We start from the raw sequence: 15621 nt of genomic DNA, 5'->3' as shown, positions 1-15621 counted from the left end.
AAATTACTACACAGCAATAACCTTCCTAGTACCAACAATCAAGATAACGACATCATCTTGTATTACAGAAATCACATAACAACAGCATACAAGGTAGATGAAGCTATTCTTAAGCATATCATCAATAAAAATGTCACACCAACCAACCCAAATAGTAAAGTTAAACTCCGAATTTATTACAACAATAAAAAGACGTCTCACCTAATACTGAAAAACAACTGCAGTCCTAGAGATAACTCTGAGTTAAAGCGTAATCACGTAATATATGAATTTAATTGCCCCTTTGACGGCTGTACACGTCAACATGACTCATATATCGGGATTACTACTACCTCACTGACTAAAAGGCTTACGATGCATAAACAGAGTGGTGCTATCAAATCTCATTTGGACTCAACACACTCAATCACAATTAGCCGTGAAATCCTCGACAGCAACACCAAAGTAATATACCAGAACAGCAACTACACGCATCTTAAAATTGCAGAAGCAGTCCTAATCGACATCAATAAACCAAAAATAAATATACAACAAAAAATGACAACCTCACTTCCAACCCGGCGCTTAACTAACAACGAAAACAAAGAAGTAATAAAAACTAGCATCGTATATAGTGACAAAGAAGAATATAATGCTATCGATGAAGAAAAGGAGACCAAAGAAGATGACCAGCCAATTAAGAAACCTGACACCTAATTCGCATCAAAGTTAAATTTTACAACTCCAAAGTTAATTTTTATAACGTCAAAGTTAATCTTGACAAAGTCAATATTTCCATATATATACAGCAAGGAGCACTGACGATGATTCATTCGGAATCGAAATATGGCCTTATTTGCAGCATGAATTCGAAAAATAAGTTTATTTTGAATTTTAATAAACTAAACGTTCACCAAAAAACTTTAGTGAGAAAAATCGAAAAAACGAACTACAAACATATTAACGCCAAACATTCGGTAGAATCTATAGAATATTGTAAAAATTATGGTCTATTACCTACATATATATGTATGTATATATATATGTATATATGTTGGTAATAGACCATAATTTTTACAATATTCTAAACATTCGGTAGAATTTATAGAATATTGTAAAAATATATATATATATATACATACATATACAACTAAAAATCTGGGCCTAATATATCGTGTGAGATTTAAACTTCTTAAATGTCTATTGTATACACTATATCATTCACTTGTTTTGCCTTATATTATTTATTGTATCTCTGTTTGGGGTTCTGCTCCGAAATCAAACGTTCGCATTTTGACTTTGGCTCAAAACTATTTTCTTCGAATTTTATTTAATTTGCGTAAATTCGATCACATTTCAAACTATTATTATCCAGCTAATATACTTAACTTTAGTCAATTGTATGCTTTTCATTTGTTACTCTCTTTTTTCAAAATTTATAAATTACGTTACTGTCAGTCTCTTTTTCATGAACTTATTCCGTTTGTAAATTCAAGATGTGATCGTTTTCGTATAATGATTTTGGAATTTGTTTGCTTTCATTATTATTTATTAGTTCTTATATTTTGTTGATATATGTTTCATCTCATATATGTTAGTTAAGGTGGTCTGCACATACTGACTTCTATCTTGATCTCCTGTGCTTTTGGCCAAATAAATTATTTTTCAATTCAATTCAATAGATACATGTATATATACATACATCAAATCAAATATTGTATTTATATAGCGCCAATTATAATTGCTTCTCATCAGCGCTCTCCTCGTATGAAGCATGTTGAAAGCAAAGCCATCATCGGTTGAGATCACTAGGAGTTACCAAATAGGTATGTCTTTAGACGTTTTCTAAACTCAGCTAATGATAACCCGGATATACGTAGTTCGATAGGTAGGCTGTTCCAAAAAATAGGCCCAGCAACTGCAAAATCTCTATCTGCTGTTTTCAGATTCCGATCTCTAACATACAGCGTGTTTGAATCAGCAGACCTTAGACACCCATGTGATGACATAGATGAAACTCGAATACACTTATCTTCTAAATATTTCGGAGCCAGACCATTTAAACTTTTAAATACCATTACACCCAACTTGAACATGATTCTTTGTTTAACACGCAGCCAATACAATACCTTTAGAATTAGTGATGCATGATCAAATTTTAATTTGCGATATATCATTCTAGCAGCCTGATCCTGAACCATCTGAAGTTTAGACAACAGTTTATCAGCTATGCCATATAGAAGACTGTTACAATAATCCAATCTAGAGTTGACGAAAGCATGTACTAATAGAGTCATTATATCTCTATCTACCGATTTTGTGACTTGACGTAATTGACGTAGTTGGAACATACATTTTTTAACCAATAGACTGACTTGTGGACCCATTGTCATACCGGAGTCCATCATAATTTCCAAATTGGTAACCGTTTTACTGAAACTTATATCAGTCATGCTGATGTTAATCGATGAAGGTTCAACCGCTGACGTTTGTTGCCATGTACCAGCCAACATGAACTGAGTCTTAGTCTGATTCAACTTTAGCCTACTTTGACCCAGCCACGAGCCGACATCAGATATAGTTTTTGTCAGTTTCTCTAATACGGTAGGCATCTCATCTGGGAAACATGAAACGCAAATCTGCATGTCATCTGCGTACCCATAGCAATAATAACCATCTTTATTCAGTAAATCCAATATCTCTGCAACGTACAAATTAAAAAGAATCGGTCCAAGAACAGATCCTTGAGGCACCCCTGACGTAAGTTTCATTGGTTCCGAGAGACCACCTGAGTAAGAAATCTGCTGAGTCCGACCAGTAAGAAATGATTCGAACCACGCTAACGCAATCTTATTTAAACATTAACAATATTTCAGTCTGTCCAGCAGGATTTTATGATTGACAGTATCGAACGCCGAACTCATGTCCAGGAATGTCAACAAAGTTACTTTTTGTACATTAACTGCTGAATAAACATGAGAGAATATATCCGATAGAGCTGTTTTGGTCGAATGAAACCTTCTGTATCCAGATTAATGCGAAGGCCAAATACCATTTTTATTTATATGATTATTTAAAACTAACTCAACAAAACGTTCAATAATTTTAGAAACGAAAGACAAATTTGACACCGGCCTATAGTTTATCAGATCTGATTTATCTAATTCTGTCTTCTTTAGAATTGGCGTGACAATTGCATGCTTGCAAACCTGTGGTATTACACCCTTCGTTAAGCACATGTTTATTAAGTCCGTTAAGTAAACAATAAAACAGTCAGCATATTCTTTGAATACATGCGTCGGTATTGGGTCGAGTGAGCACGACTTCGTAGGTGACGAATAAACAACTTTAGATATCTGTTCTTCAGTCAGCACTGAAAACGATTCGAGTGGAAACATAATATTAGTATTAGTAGAAATAACTGGAAAATTAAAACGTTCAGTTGACTTTTTGGTCACTTTCAACTTGTCAGCAAAAAATTTTTTAAAATCATCGGCGCTATGCATTGAACCAACTTCATTTTCAACACTTGTCTCTTTTGCTAATAATTTATTAATCGTTTGCCATAAGTATTTGGAATTATTTTTAAATTGACATGTTTTCGCGAACCAAAAACTCCTTCGTTTCAGTGAGTAACAAACATTCTTTTGTTTCATTGCCAGTACCCAATCAACTTTATCATTATAACAACCAGTAGTTCTGAACCTTCTTTCTTTTTTTCGACACATTTGCTTAGTCTTTTTGCAGTCACTGTCAAACCATGGGGCAGTCGGGACATGTTTCCATCGAACTTCATGAAGTGGAGCAACATCGTCAGCAATTTTTAAAAGCTCTTCATTGAATATTTTAAAACCCAATTCTACATCATCATCCTGACCATAATGTTTCGAGATAGGTGAGCACCTCAAAAGCTCAGTCAGACGTTTTTTATCCACTCGTTTCCAGGATCTGATCCACGATTTCTTGAAAATGACTGGAGTCGGATTGATTAAAAATTGACCAGTTACTAAACCATGATCTGAATAGATACCAGATGGGTACACCAATATATCTTCTAACAAAAAACCATCCGATGTGACAATCAAATCCAGGGTACCACCAAGCACATGGGTAGACTGATTAATTCTATTGACAAGATCAAAACTAGAGAAAATATCAGCAAGAGCTGTCGCATATATATCTGACGAAGTTTCTACGTGTATGTTGAAGTCACCTGCAACTACAATACTGCAACATAAAAGAGTGATTTGTTCTAAAACTAAAATTAATTCTTCAAAAAATAATTTAGCAGGAGGAGCAGAACCTGGCCTATAAATCACCAAAAAAATTACTGAAGTTTTTCGTAACGTCAATTTAAAACATATCGCTTCAAATGTAATTATCACTGGCAATGGAATTTTTACACATTTAAAGTGGTTTCTGAAATACGTTACCAAACCACCATGCCCAGGATCATTTAGCCTAACTTGCTCCAAAAAACTAAAATCACGTGGTTTTGCCAAACTAAGACAAATATTATCAGATGATTTATGCCAAGTTTATGTAAACATGTATGTATACATACATGTATATATACATACATGTATATATACATACATGTATATATATGTATATATATATATATATAGTAATGGAAACTAAACTAATTTTTTTAGTTAAACTATAAAATAGTTTGAACTAAAAAAATATAATTTGATCAATTTCCATAACTTTTTCAAAGTATTTAAACTAAACTAAAAACCACTTGCCAAATAATATGTTTTTATATTTGTATTCCTTTTACTTACTGATAGTGATATAAACATAATTATTTTTTGTACCTGTACATTTTTCAGTCCTGGAGTCATCGTGACGGAACTGCACAAGAGATCTGGATCTTCTGATGAAGAATACAAAGCTGTCTGTTTTGTTTGACGTATTTTGATGTACCGCTTGTAATTTCAACGTTTTGTTTATTGCATTTTGTTTATGGTCCTGGGTATGACATACAACTGCATCCACGCTGCCTTGCGTGCTTTTGACCAAAAGGCTAGGCCCACCGCTTATAACTGGTGGTTGTCGTCAGGATGGATATCCGGATGTAAAAACTTTTCCCCAAATTACTTTTATGCCATCACAAAGAAAAAAACGGTCCCTAGTCCCCAGCATGCCTTAAGTGGTCAAGAGGTGCCAAGAATCCCTGGGAAGTATGCAATAGCGGAGGGATGTTGCAGAAAAATTCAGAATGGCCCCTCTATGGTACTTAGACTTGGAACGTTCAACGTTAGATCACTGACTGGCTGCAGCTTGGAAATTGCAGAAATGCTCGAGCGTAGAAGGATTGACATCTGCTGCCTTCAGGAAATCCGATGGAAATCGAATGGTGTTTGTCATGTCAACTCAGACAAAGAAAAATATAAACTATTCTGGAATGGTCAAAAGAAGGCCAAAAATGGTGTTGGAATTTTTATCAGAGAACTGCTAGCCCAAGAAGTACTGGATATTAAAAGGATTAATTCACGTCTCATGTGGATCAAGCTTCGCATAGAAAAGCAAACAATTATTATTTTTTCTGCATAATCACAACCAGCCAGGCGAATCAGAAGAGATGAAAAATGGCTTCTGGGCTGCATTCTCTGGCACCATCTCAACAATACCAAAATCTGAAACAATCCTGATTAGAGGCGATCTCAATGGCCACGTTGGAGAAAAAACAGATGGTTTTGACAACGTACATGGCGGTTTTGGCTATGGAGAACGGAATGAAGATGGCAGCCGCATCCTTGAGTTTGCTGAAAGTCACGGGTTTTGTTTACTGAACACATATTTTAGAAAGAGGTTGGAACATCTCATAACATAAAAAGTGGATCATCAGCTTCGCAAATTGATTTCTTTGCTGTCAAGCAACAACACCGAAGGCTATTCAAAAACGTCAAAGTTATACCGGGCGAATCATGTGTCGCCCAACATAGACTCCTTGTGGCAGACCTGATTGTCGAACTGTCAAAACATAAGTCTAAACAAATGCCTCGGAGAATCAAAACGTGGAAGCTGAAAAGCAATATTCATCGAGAAAAATTTCAACAGATTGTCGCAACACAGTTAGACCACCAATCGCAAGCCAGTACAGATTGGAGTACATACATAACCGTTCTGATAAACGCTGCAACTACAGTTTGTGGGAAAACTGGTACAAAACGTCAGCATGAACGGGACACTTGGTGGTGGAATGACAGTGTAAAAAATGCAATAGCTGAAAAGAAAGTTGCATACAAGCAATGGCAAAAATCAAAATCTGTTGATGACCATAAAATTTTCCGTGAGAAGAACAACTATGTAAGACGTCAAGTTGCACTGGCTCGGACAGATCAATGCAGAGAGTGGCTCACTAAAAGCAAAGGTGAACAAATGAAATCTCTGTATCGTATAGCAAAACAAGCAAAGCGTACGAAAAAAGACATAGTTGGTGCCTCATGTATCAAAAATGACAAAAATGAGATGGTCACTGTAGAGGAGCTTACAGAATGGAACTATAGCATGACAGTTCCGCTATACAAAGGCAGAGGTGATCCATTGAACTGTTCATCGTATCGGGGTATACGTCTGTTAGAACACTCCCTGAAAATTGTCGAGAAAATCATTGAGAGAAGGTTAACGTCGTGCATCACAATCGGAAATTATCAATTTGGTTTTCTAGCTGGGAAATCAACAATTGATGCAATTCACATCCTTCGGCAACTGCTAGAGAAGTACATCGCAAAGCATCAACAACTATCACACATTTTTGTAGACCTTGAAAAAGCATTTGATCGAGTTCCCCGTGAAGTAATCAGGTGGAGTCTACGTCGACAACTTATTCCAGAATATTTTGTTCGACTTGTGGTGGAAATATATACGAATACTAAGACTCTCGTCAGCACAACGGTGGAAACACAGATGCATTTGACATCGGCGTTGGAGTTCACCAAGGCTCGATTATCAGTTCACTGTTATTTATAATTGTGATGGAAGAAATCAAAAAACCGATACGCACTGGTGACATTTGGAATCTAATGTATGCTGATGATATCGTTTTAACAGCCACGTCTGAGCAAAATGCAGTACAGATGTTTGAAGATTGAAACACCAGACTCGCCGATCATGGATTCAAAGTCAACATCAGCAAAACCAAAGCAATGAACACTGGTGAACCCATCCAAACCACAGCTACTGGACGATGGCCCTGTTCAGTTTGTAAAGCTGATGTAGGTAACAATTCAATCAAGTGTCAGCAGTGTAACCAGTGGTGTCACAAACGTTGTTCAAAAATAGTTGGTACTTTATCTAAAGTGTCCAATTTTGTTTGTCCTGCTTGCATCAATCCACAACAACAAATTCGAAATAGCACTGTTTTTGAAGCCATTAAAGTAAAGAAAGTCACGTCGTTTCAATATCTAGGGGATGTTCTGGATTGTACTGGAACAGCTGAAGCTGCCGTTCGAGCACGCATACGTGCAGCCTGGAATAAATGGCATCTCCTTGCCTCTATATTGATGCGGCGTGACATCCCACTACCACTACGATCAAGACTTTATAAATCTGTGATACGTCCGGTGTTGTTATATGGTGCAGAAACATGGCCAATGACAACCAAACTGGAACAACAACTTCAAAGAACCGACATGAAAATGCTCCGATGAATGCAACGAGCTAGTCTGAAGGACCACATCAAATCTACCGAAATCCTGCGTCGTGCTGATTTAGATGATATAAAGGACGAATGCCGGCAACACCGTCTGCGGTGGTTTGGTCGTGTCAAACGAAGTGGAAACAGTGCCATAACTTCTCTTGCAGATGTTGAAGTACCTGGCACACGTCCCAAGGTCGTCCAAAGAAGTCATGGTCGCAAACAATCGAGCAAGACATGAAAGCTCTAAATTCAAATGAAATGGATACAACTGATCGCCTAATTTGGCACAAAAAGTTGATGGCAAAGAAAATAACGTCCTACCTCGGGAAACCGGGTCTCTGGACGCAAAACGAAGATTGATTGATTGATTGTTTATTACGTTTCCGTTGGATGTTTTTTGTGTGGCGTTGTGATTTAATTTATTGTTTTCGGTTATGTCATTTCTAACAATTTTAAGTTTTTTCAAACAAAAATTTTACCGCAATGTAACGGTGCATCTCGTTTTTTTGCTTTTTAGTTCATAGAGAAGACGAAATTAACGCATCCACTCGGTCGCCCAGGAACGCCAGATGAAGTAGCCAATGCAATCGCTTACCTGGCGTCCGACCTGGCCTTGAACATCACCGGTGAACATCTGCATGTCGATGGAGGCAGACATGCTGCCTGCCCCAGGTAACTAACCCGTCGACCAGCCGACCACCAATCGACAACTATTAATAAATTAACTAATTTTTCTAAAAACGCACAAAGCGTTGAACGAGTTGATATTTTGTTTGATTAAAATCGTTATTACAATTTAAATTTATTTTTCTAACTCCTAACAAAAATACGACTTGCCAATTGAACCACTTTTGCAGGTTCTGTCGGCGATTAAGAAATTTGATTTCGGTATTTATTCCTTTATTTTATACAAAAAATAAAAATGTTATTTCAAATAAGATTGATAAAAAATTAAAATGCGTCAAAGTGTATATCGTAAAGACCTGCTTATTTACACCTATAAAACCCGGGTTAATCGCAATAAAAGTAATAAGCTAATGCTGAGAACGATGTGAGTTGTGGGTGTGACAATGGAAGCGTCCGATGAAGGCTGTCCGGTTACTTTGTCGATGAGTTTCATGCGCTCCATCATCCTTACAAATTCTGGTCCCAAGTACTCTTCGTACGTTTGATCAGTGACGGGGACCAGCCTGACGGTGGCGTCCTGGAAGATGAGGTCTCTGTGGTTGATTGCTGAATCAAACATCTTAAAATCCTGGTTCCTGGTAGGTGGTTTGAGAATGCGTGCAATTAGATGCAACTAGGTACAATGGAAGTAACACGTTGCATTTTTTGTTTTGTGAACAGCTGAAAGCGAGCAAAAACAATGGAATTACTGAAAAATGGTGATCCGTAATTATACGTTTGTGCGCTTGTATGTTTGTAGTGTTTGCATGTAACTAACTGACCCATCAGCGTCGAAGAATTGTTGAGCGTAGCTGAGCAATGTCCAGTAGATCTGTTTCTTGTCATCGCTTTTAAACCCTGGCGGAAATGTTGGTTGCAAACTAATTATCGAGTGTGTAGTACGATATGCGTAAAAATCAACTAACCTAATCTTAAAACACGCCAGTAACTACATATATTGAATTGATAGATAATTTGAAGAAGGTTAATAAAAATGTTACCAAAGATGAACATGAGTTCAACCTGCGGTCATGACGGCATTGGATGGAACGTAACCCAAGTTACATTCATTCCACTTATCAATGGAACTTCGTTTACCATCCTTACAGAGCAACTCGTAATCATCGGACCTTCTGTTGCGGGCCCAGTCTGCCAGGTTCAGTCCGTCTGTGTTTTCGTGAACGGTCATGTGACGCACGAATGCAACATCACCACCGACTGCAATTTATTAACTCATTAGTTAGTTTTAGCGCCTTTGTGTAACGTTTTTTATTATTATTGTAATGCTTTCTTATTCATAATTCAAGTCCAATAGACACGATAATCAAGGCAAAAGTGAAGATAGTCTACAGAGAGGCGAACAAACCAGCAAACCTTCAACGAGGCACCTAAAAGCGCCACTGCTTCCATAGTATAACTCATCATCGTTCCTCAGGCATCTCCGTGGTCCTGCTGTACTGCAGGCCTCGCAGAGGTTCACCGGGTTCATGTTGTGAGGGTTGAAGTACCTATCCAATATTCCCGGCACACACGACTTGCTAAAGTACTGAGCTGATTTGGAATTTGAAACTGAACATTAAGAATCACGTTTAAAGAAAGCAAATAATTTTAAGACCAACAAATAGTCGGGTAAAAATTGAGAAGAAATTGTTGAAAATTTGAATTCTATTGATGCCTGAGACAAGAAAAATTCGAAAATCAATGTTTAATAATTTTACCTTTTTTATAAATTTTAATAATGAGATAATGACACTGAATTTTGTTGTCTTAATGTTATAGTGGTAATTTATTTCATCAGCGTCTAATGTTTGCTAGGTAGTTGACTTAAAAAGCAATAATATTAAAGAACTTGTTCAAAAGATCACAATATTTGAATTTTGAAGAACAAAATACTAGAAGTGAACGTTTCAAAGATTGGAAGAACGTACAGACAGCCAAGTATGCATTACTATCAAGCACGTTAATCTGTCCTGTCTCGATCAACATGTCGACCGGGATGACCCAACCTGCTGCTGACATGACGGCCGTGTGACACGATCTCCGTTCTGTGGTATATAGGTATATATTTATTTATTTTTATTTATATATTTTTTCATTATAGAGGACCAATTAAGTTTAAAATAAACTTATGGAGAGGCCACCCTTACCTAAGTCATAAATAAACATAAAAGTTCAAAAGTTAGAAATTAAGAAAATCCATTTCAGCGTTCAAATGCATTCAAATACTATATCAAAATTGTAAAAAATGTAAACTAGAGTGAAATACATTCCGATAATACTTATGAAGTAGTTAAATAATCATAATAAGAGCGGACAGACAAAAACACACACGCACAACACACACGCACAACACACACCCATTCATATTTAAACAGCAGCTATATATTAATGTATATAAATCGTTAGATGGTGGTGTCGGGGTGAAGTAAGTAGAGCTGAGATCGCAATATTTTTTTAAAGTGTAAGACGAGTTTTTACTGAGTAAAAGATAGTAGTTTTGAGAGTTTGAACAGATTCATTGAGTGTATAAAAGTTAGAAAAAAATGAGGGAAGTAAATTATTTAAAAACTTGAAAACAAAAATAGCTATAAAATAAATGTATTAACAACTAATCGACAAAATATTATGTTTAATAAAAAAAGAGCTAGTGGGAAAGAAAGGGTTCAAGTTGAAGATTAAGCGTATAGCTCATTTTTGTGACAATATCATACAATGAAGATGGATTTTTGGTGAGTTATCCCAAACGGTTATGCAGTAAGTGAGATGAGGATAAATAAAAGCATAGTAGAGTTTTTTTTAAGGCGGATTTGGTTAATTTGTGCTTGATTTTGTAGAAAAGACCTATGAGTTTGTTAATTTTAGAGGAGATAGATTGTAGATGAGATTTCCAAGAAAAGTTTTCAGAAATGATTATACCTAAAAATTTAGAAGAAGATGCACGATTTATTGAGATATTGTTAACATTAAGGTTTAGGTTTGGAGACAAATTATTTAGGATTTTGGGGTTTTGGGGTCGAAGATAATGTAAGAACACTTAGAGTAGTTAGTTTATTATGAGTTTATTAGCAGAGAACCAATCAGAATATTTAGAGAGCACTTGGTTGATTGACTCAGAAAAGTTTGAGATGTTCTCAGGAATAACTAGGAGTATATATATATATGCTTTTAATGTTTTTAATATTTCTTTAATAAGTGATATATATATTTGTTTATATGTGCTATCGGTGTTTCGTTCAATATTTTAACCACAAAAACTCAGTAATTTTTGAAAATCGGAAATGCATTCGGAAGTTTCGCTACGAAGTTATAAGTTAATATCACTTACTAAAAAAAACGTTAAAAGCATATAGCGTATGACCTTTAAGAAATGAGAAAAATTTAATATTTAAGAGAAATCAAGCGCAAAAAGGAAAAAATCCGATAAACGAAAAAGAAAACGGGTACAGCGTAGAAAAACAAAGATGATCGAAGGAGTTGGAAAACTAAAATACGGGGATAGACTGAAATGCGGATTAACAACACTAGAAAAGAGAAGATGCAGAAGAAATATAATTCAGATATATAAGTTAATAACTGGAAAAGAAGAAACACCGTTCACCAGATTCTTTCAACTAGAAAAAAAGAAAAGGATTAAGAGGTCATAGATGCAAGCTCTTCAAGAAGACAGAAAATCCAATAAAGCAAAGATTCTTCAGCAGCAGGGTGGTAAACGCCTGGAACGAGCTAAACGACGAAATTGACTCAGTGGATTCAATCGACAATTTTAAAATTAAGCTAGGAGAGCTAGGATACTAGAACATTTATTTTGCAGTGGTTCTTACACAGATGCTATGTTACTATTATTTTTATTATTATTATTATAAAAGCAAACGTTTTAAATTGTGGAGCAGCATGTAGACAAATCTCTTCCTTGCCACCGCCACGGCGTAGTAACCAGTTTCGTTCTTGCCACTGTAGTCTTCCGCCGCTATTGGCACCAAACCGAAATGTCTGCAGGTTGGATAGGTCAAAATATAAAAACACCGAATATTTTGTAAAAAATGTTATTTACACAAAAAAATAAAAATAATAATAACAATAAAAATAATATTAAAAACAATAAGAAAAAAAAGAAACAAGTAGTCCCGCAAATAAATCTCACTTGCCAGCCATGTAGACATCAGCGGCATCCAGCGTGATTAGATCAGCATCACCAAGCCTAATCTTCTTCAAGCAGTCGATCACGCCGTCTCCTTTGATGCAATTCAAATCTGGCTTCAAGTTGCGAGCTGCAAACGCCATGATCATCTTCTCGCACTTCATCATCTCGTAGTCGGATATGACGCACCAGGTGGCTAAAGGCACCGGACATTTGTTCAACACGTTCAGTCGGCTTTTCAAGTCCATCTCTGCGGATTCAATTTTTTCACTGTTATTGCTAAAAATAAAAAAAAATATTTGTTTCAAGAATATTAAAATATTAAAAACACTTTAGTTGTGGTAGTGATAAATTTTCAGACCAATAAGCGAACAAGCTAAAAAGTAGGTAAAATGAAAAATAAAACTAACAATATAAGAAGATGCTAGACAAGTATTATTTGAGCCTTTGCTGAAAAAACGCTAGCTGACAATGAAATTATAAAAATATAAACAAAACTCACTAAATGGTTGGAGTTCTGGGATGACTGCCCACGTGTAATATGAATTTCTCGAGCCACCAGCAACGTCTGCCACATCCTTCAACATCACCGTCTCGTCTGAGAACATCAAGTTCTGCTTGCCATATTTAACCGATGTGAACAATTCAAAGAGATCCTTGTTTAGGCCATCAACGCCAAAATCCAAACTGAGAAGAGTAAGAAGATCTTTATAATCGTCCCTGAGTTTCGGAAGTCTGATGGTGGAGGTCATGATGACGTGGGAGGCGATTCTGCCCCAGTTGCACGTCTCCCACGACGCCACGTCCACCTTCCTGCCGTCCTGGCACAACAACTTGAAATTCTGTCAACAATTAGCGCTTGTTTGTATTTTTAAAAAACATAAAAGTTATACAAATAAATTAACAATAAGAACACCAACCACAACAAGACCTACAATATCAACGAAGAAAAGACAACCACAGCTGAAATATATGAGAACGAAACGTGATATCAAAGTGAACATACATCCAATGTGAGGGTGTTGTTCGTGTTCTTCAAGTAGTTCTCAATGGTCGTGTGTCTGACAAATGCCACGTCGCTGTTGCTGTTTATGAGGCAGTCAATGGCCCCAGCGTACCCCGAGTATGGATCGTTGATGGTGCAGAAATCCTCATCCTTGCCAACACAAGCCTTGCAGACTGTCACTGGATTCGTTCCTGCAGCGTATGCGTGATGTCGATGGAAACGTCCGCATCATAAAACTTAACAAGAACAATTTCAAAATTCAACACCAATTCTTTTCTTCGTTTAAACGTTTAATCAAATTAAACAATTTTGTACGATATTATAAATGATTGATAGAAAATAAAATTTTAAAAATTGTAAAAAAATGAGACCGAAAGTGTTGTAGTATCTGGCCAGGCCATCGGGGGCACACATGTCTCCAAAGTAGAAGGCAGCTGATTTGACGGGCACGTTGCATTGGGCCACTTGCATATAATCATTCTCAAGCAGGAAAGAAACAGGGTAGACCCAGCCCGCAGCCTGTCCAACACCTATCAGTTTGAAACATCGTGTGTGGTGTGGTGTGTGGGTGCAGGTTAGGTGTGATATTTTTCATGCATTATATTAAACGAAATGATGCAGTGGTGTTCTATAATTTGGTAATACATATGTGATGATGTATGTGTTGACAAAAGTTTGAGCTGTAATTTTTTGCAGATCGTGAATAGTGTAGGTGTTTTTCTAAGGTGTTTAGTCGGTGTGTGAACTTACCTGGGCTGCAGACTTTTTTGCCTTGCAAAGTGTTTATGTCAAAATCAGCTTTGGAAGCATTCAGAACTGCCACTGCATAAAAATCTAATCCTTCATCTCCTTGGCCTTCAATTTGAGGTTTAGTTTAAGTTTTATTTTGCTGACTGTATCACTTTTTAAATCAAAATTCAGTTTGTTATCAAAGTTTTGTGCAAAACATTTCAGTAGCATAAGTACCTGGTTTGTACTTTTCGACCATGAGAGGAATCATAGTGTAGTACTGACCAGCTGTGTACGACAGACTTGTCTCTAACTGTATCAAATCTGCCTCACCGTTCATTACCATCTGCATACAATCAAACTGTGACATGCCTCTAACACAAAACAAAGTTGGAAGGTCTTTGTATGGTTTGCCAATGTAATCCGGTGAATAAGTTCGGTTTTGGCGTATCCTCTCAGCGATGGCTAGTTTTAAATCAGTGCACTTTTCCATCTCATTATCGTTTATAACACACCATCTCACCTCTTTGTATAATTAAAAGTTAAAAGTAATTAAAAGTTAACATCTCTATTTTGTAGTCTTGAATTAAAGAATAGTCATTTGATTACTGACAATAATTCAAGAATATAATTATAAACAATGATCTCAAAAAATATAGTTAATACTTCCATTTCATTTCATAAAGATAAATCATTTATAATTTTATATTATAAATAAACTAGATGGTAACTGCCAAACAAATATTACATTTTTGAAGTAATAAAAAATATGTATCCAAAGTTTTTCTAATTATTATTATTTACAAATATAGACAAAGGAGATACACATATTCAATTAAAAATAATTAATTATGTATTTTAAAAGAAAAACGGCAAATGTAAAAATTGTTGAAAAGTACAGTATAGAATTATTTATTATATATAAATATATAGTTTTAGTGTAGACTTGTAGAGGTAGTGGTGAATGAATTTCTAATGAAATGAAATGAAATGAATGAACAAAATAGAGTAAAAAAATGAACGAACCAGTGTCTAGGACAACAGAATGACTCAAAATGAAGTGCAGGGAGATTGTTAGAAAGGCCTGCACGGTTAACATCTCCAACCAGAGCAATTTATCGGCCATTATTCGTCAAATATTTATATCATACTTTAAATTTAAAAAATTGTTGATTGAGCAGGTAACAACAAATGTTTACCTGTACAAAATGTTTGCAGCACCAAATTTTTAAGACATTTTAAAAATAAAAATGTTTTATATAAATAATAAATTTTGTTAACTTTTTCTTAATTAATTGAAAAAATTAATTAAAATTTTTTTTACATAATAAATTTAATTAATAATAATTAATTGTAACACTTTAAAAAACCTGTCCAACCTAACATAACATGTCTCTAAAAATAAACCGCAGTTTAATTTTTCTTTCGTTAGACGATAATCAACTTCGTGTGTGT

The 15621-nt window shown here is 35.7% G+C and overlaps 2 protein-coding genes across 2 annotated transcripts in view; one reads left to right on the top strand and one right to left on the bottom strand.

The window, feature by feature from the left end:
- The window catches only part of HELRODRAFT_99817 (hypothetical protein), a gene marked incomplete at its 5' end in the record, with an annotated part of 14209 nt that extends 5666 nt beyond the window's left edge, over window positions 1-8543 (top strand). The window contains 2 exons of the mRNA XM_009019701.1: window positions 4815-4878; window positions 8145-8543. Coding sequence (XP_009017949.1) covers window positions 4815-4878; window positions 8145-8303 — 223 coding nt within the window. The 3' untranslated portion in view covers window positions 8304-8543. The remainder of the gene's footprint in view (window positions 1-4814; window positions 4879-8144) is intronic.
- HELRODRAFT_99809 (hypothetical protein) lies at window positions 8396-15323 on the bottom strand. Its single transcript, XM_009019700.1, has 13 exons — window positions 15193-15323; window positions 14404-14691; window positions 14188-14292; window positions 13809-13967; window positions 13438-13628; window positions 12934-13273; window positions 12435-12681; window positions 12165-12283; window positions 10222-10338; window positions 9668-9844; window positions 9317-9511; window positions 9076-9151; window positions 8396-8889 (listed from the first exon to the last, which is right to left on the bottom strand). The coding sequence occupies exons 1-13, from the start codon at window positions 15290-15292 to the stop codon at window positions 8625-8627; spliced, it is 2379 nt and encodes a 792-aa protein (XP_009017948.1). The 5' UTR covers window positions 15293-15323; the 3' UTR covers window positions 8396-8624.
- Between the last annotated feature and the right edge of the window lie 298 nt (window positions 15324-15621).

This window comes from Helobdella robusta (assembly GCF_000326865.2).
Source record: "Helobdella robusta unplaced genomic scaffold HELROscaffold_25, whole genome shotgun sequence".
Classification (NCBI taxonomy): domain Eukaryota; kingdom Metazoa; phylum Annelida; class Clitellata; order Rhynchobdellida; family Glossiphoniidae; genus Helobdella; species Helobdella robusta.
This window is presented reverse-complemented; position numbering and strand designations above follow the sequence as displayed.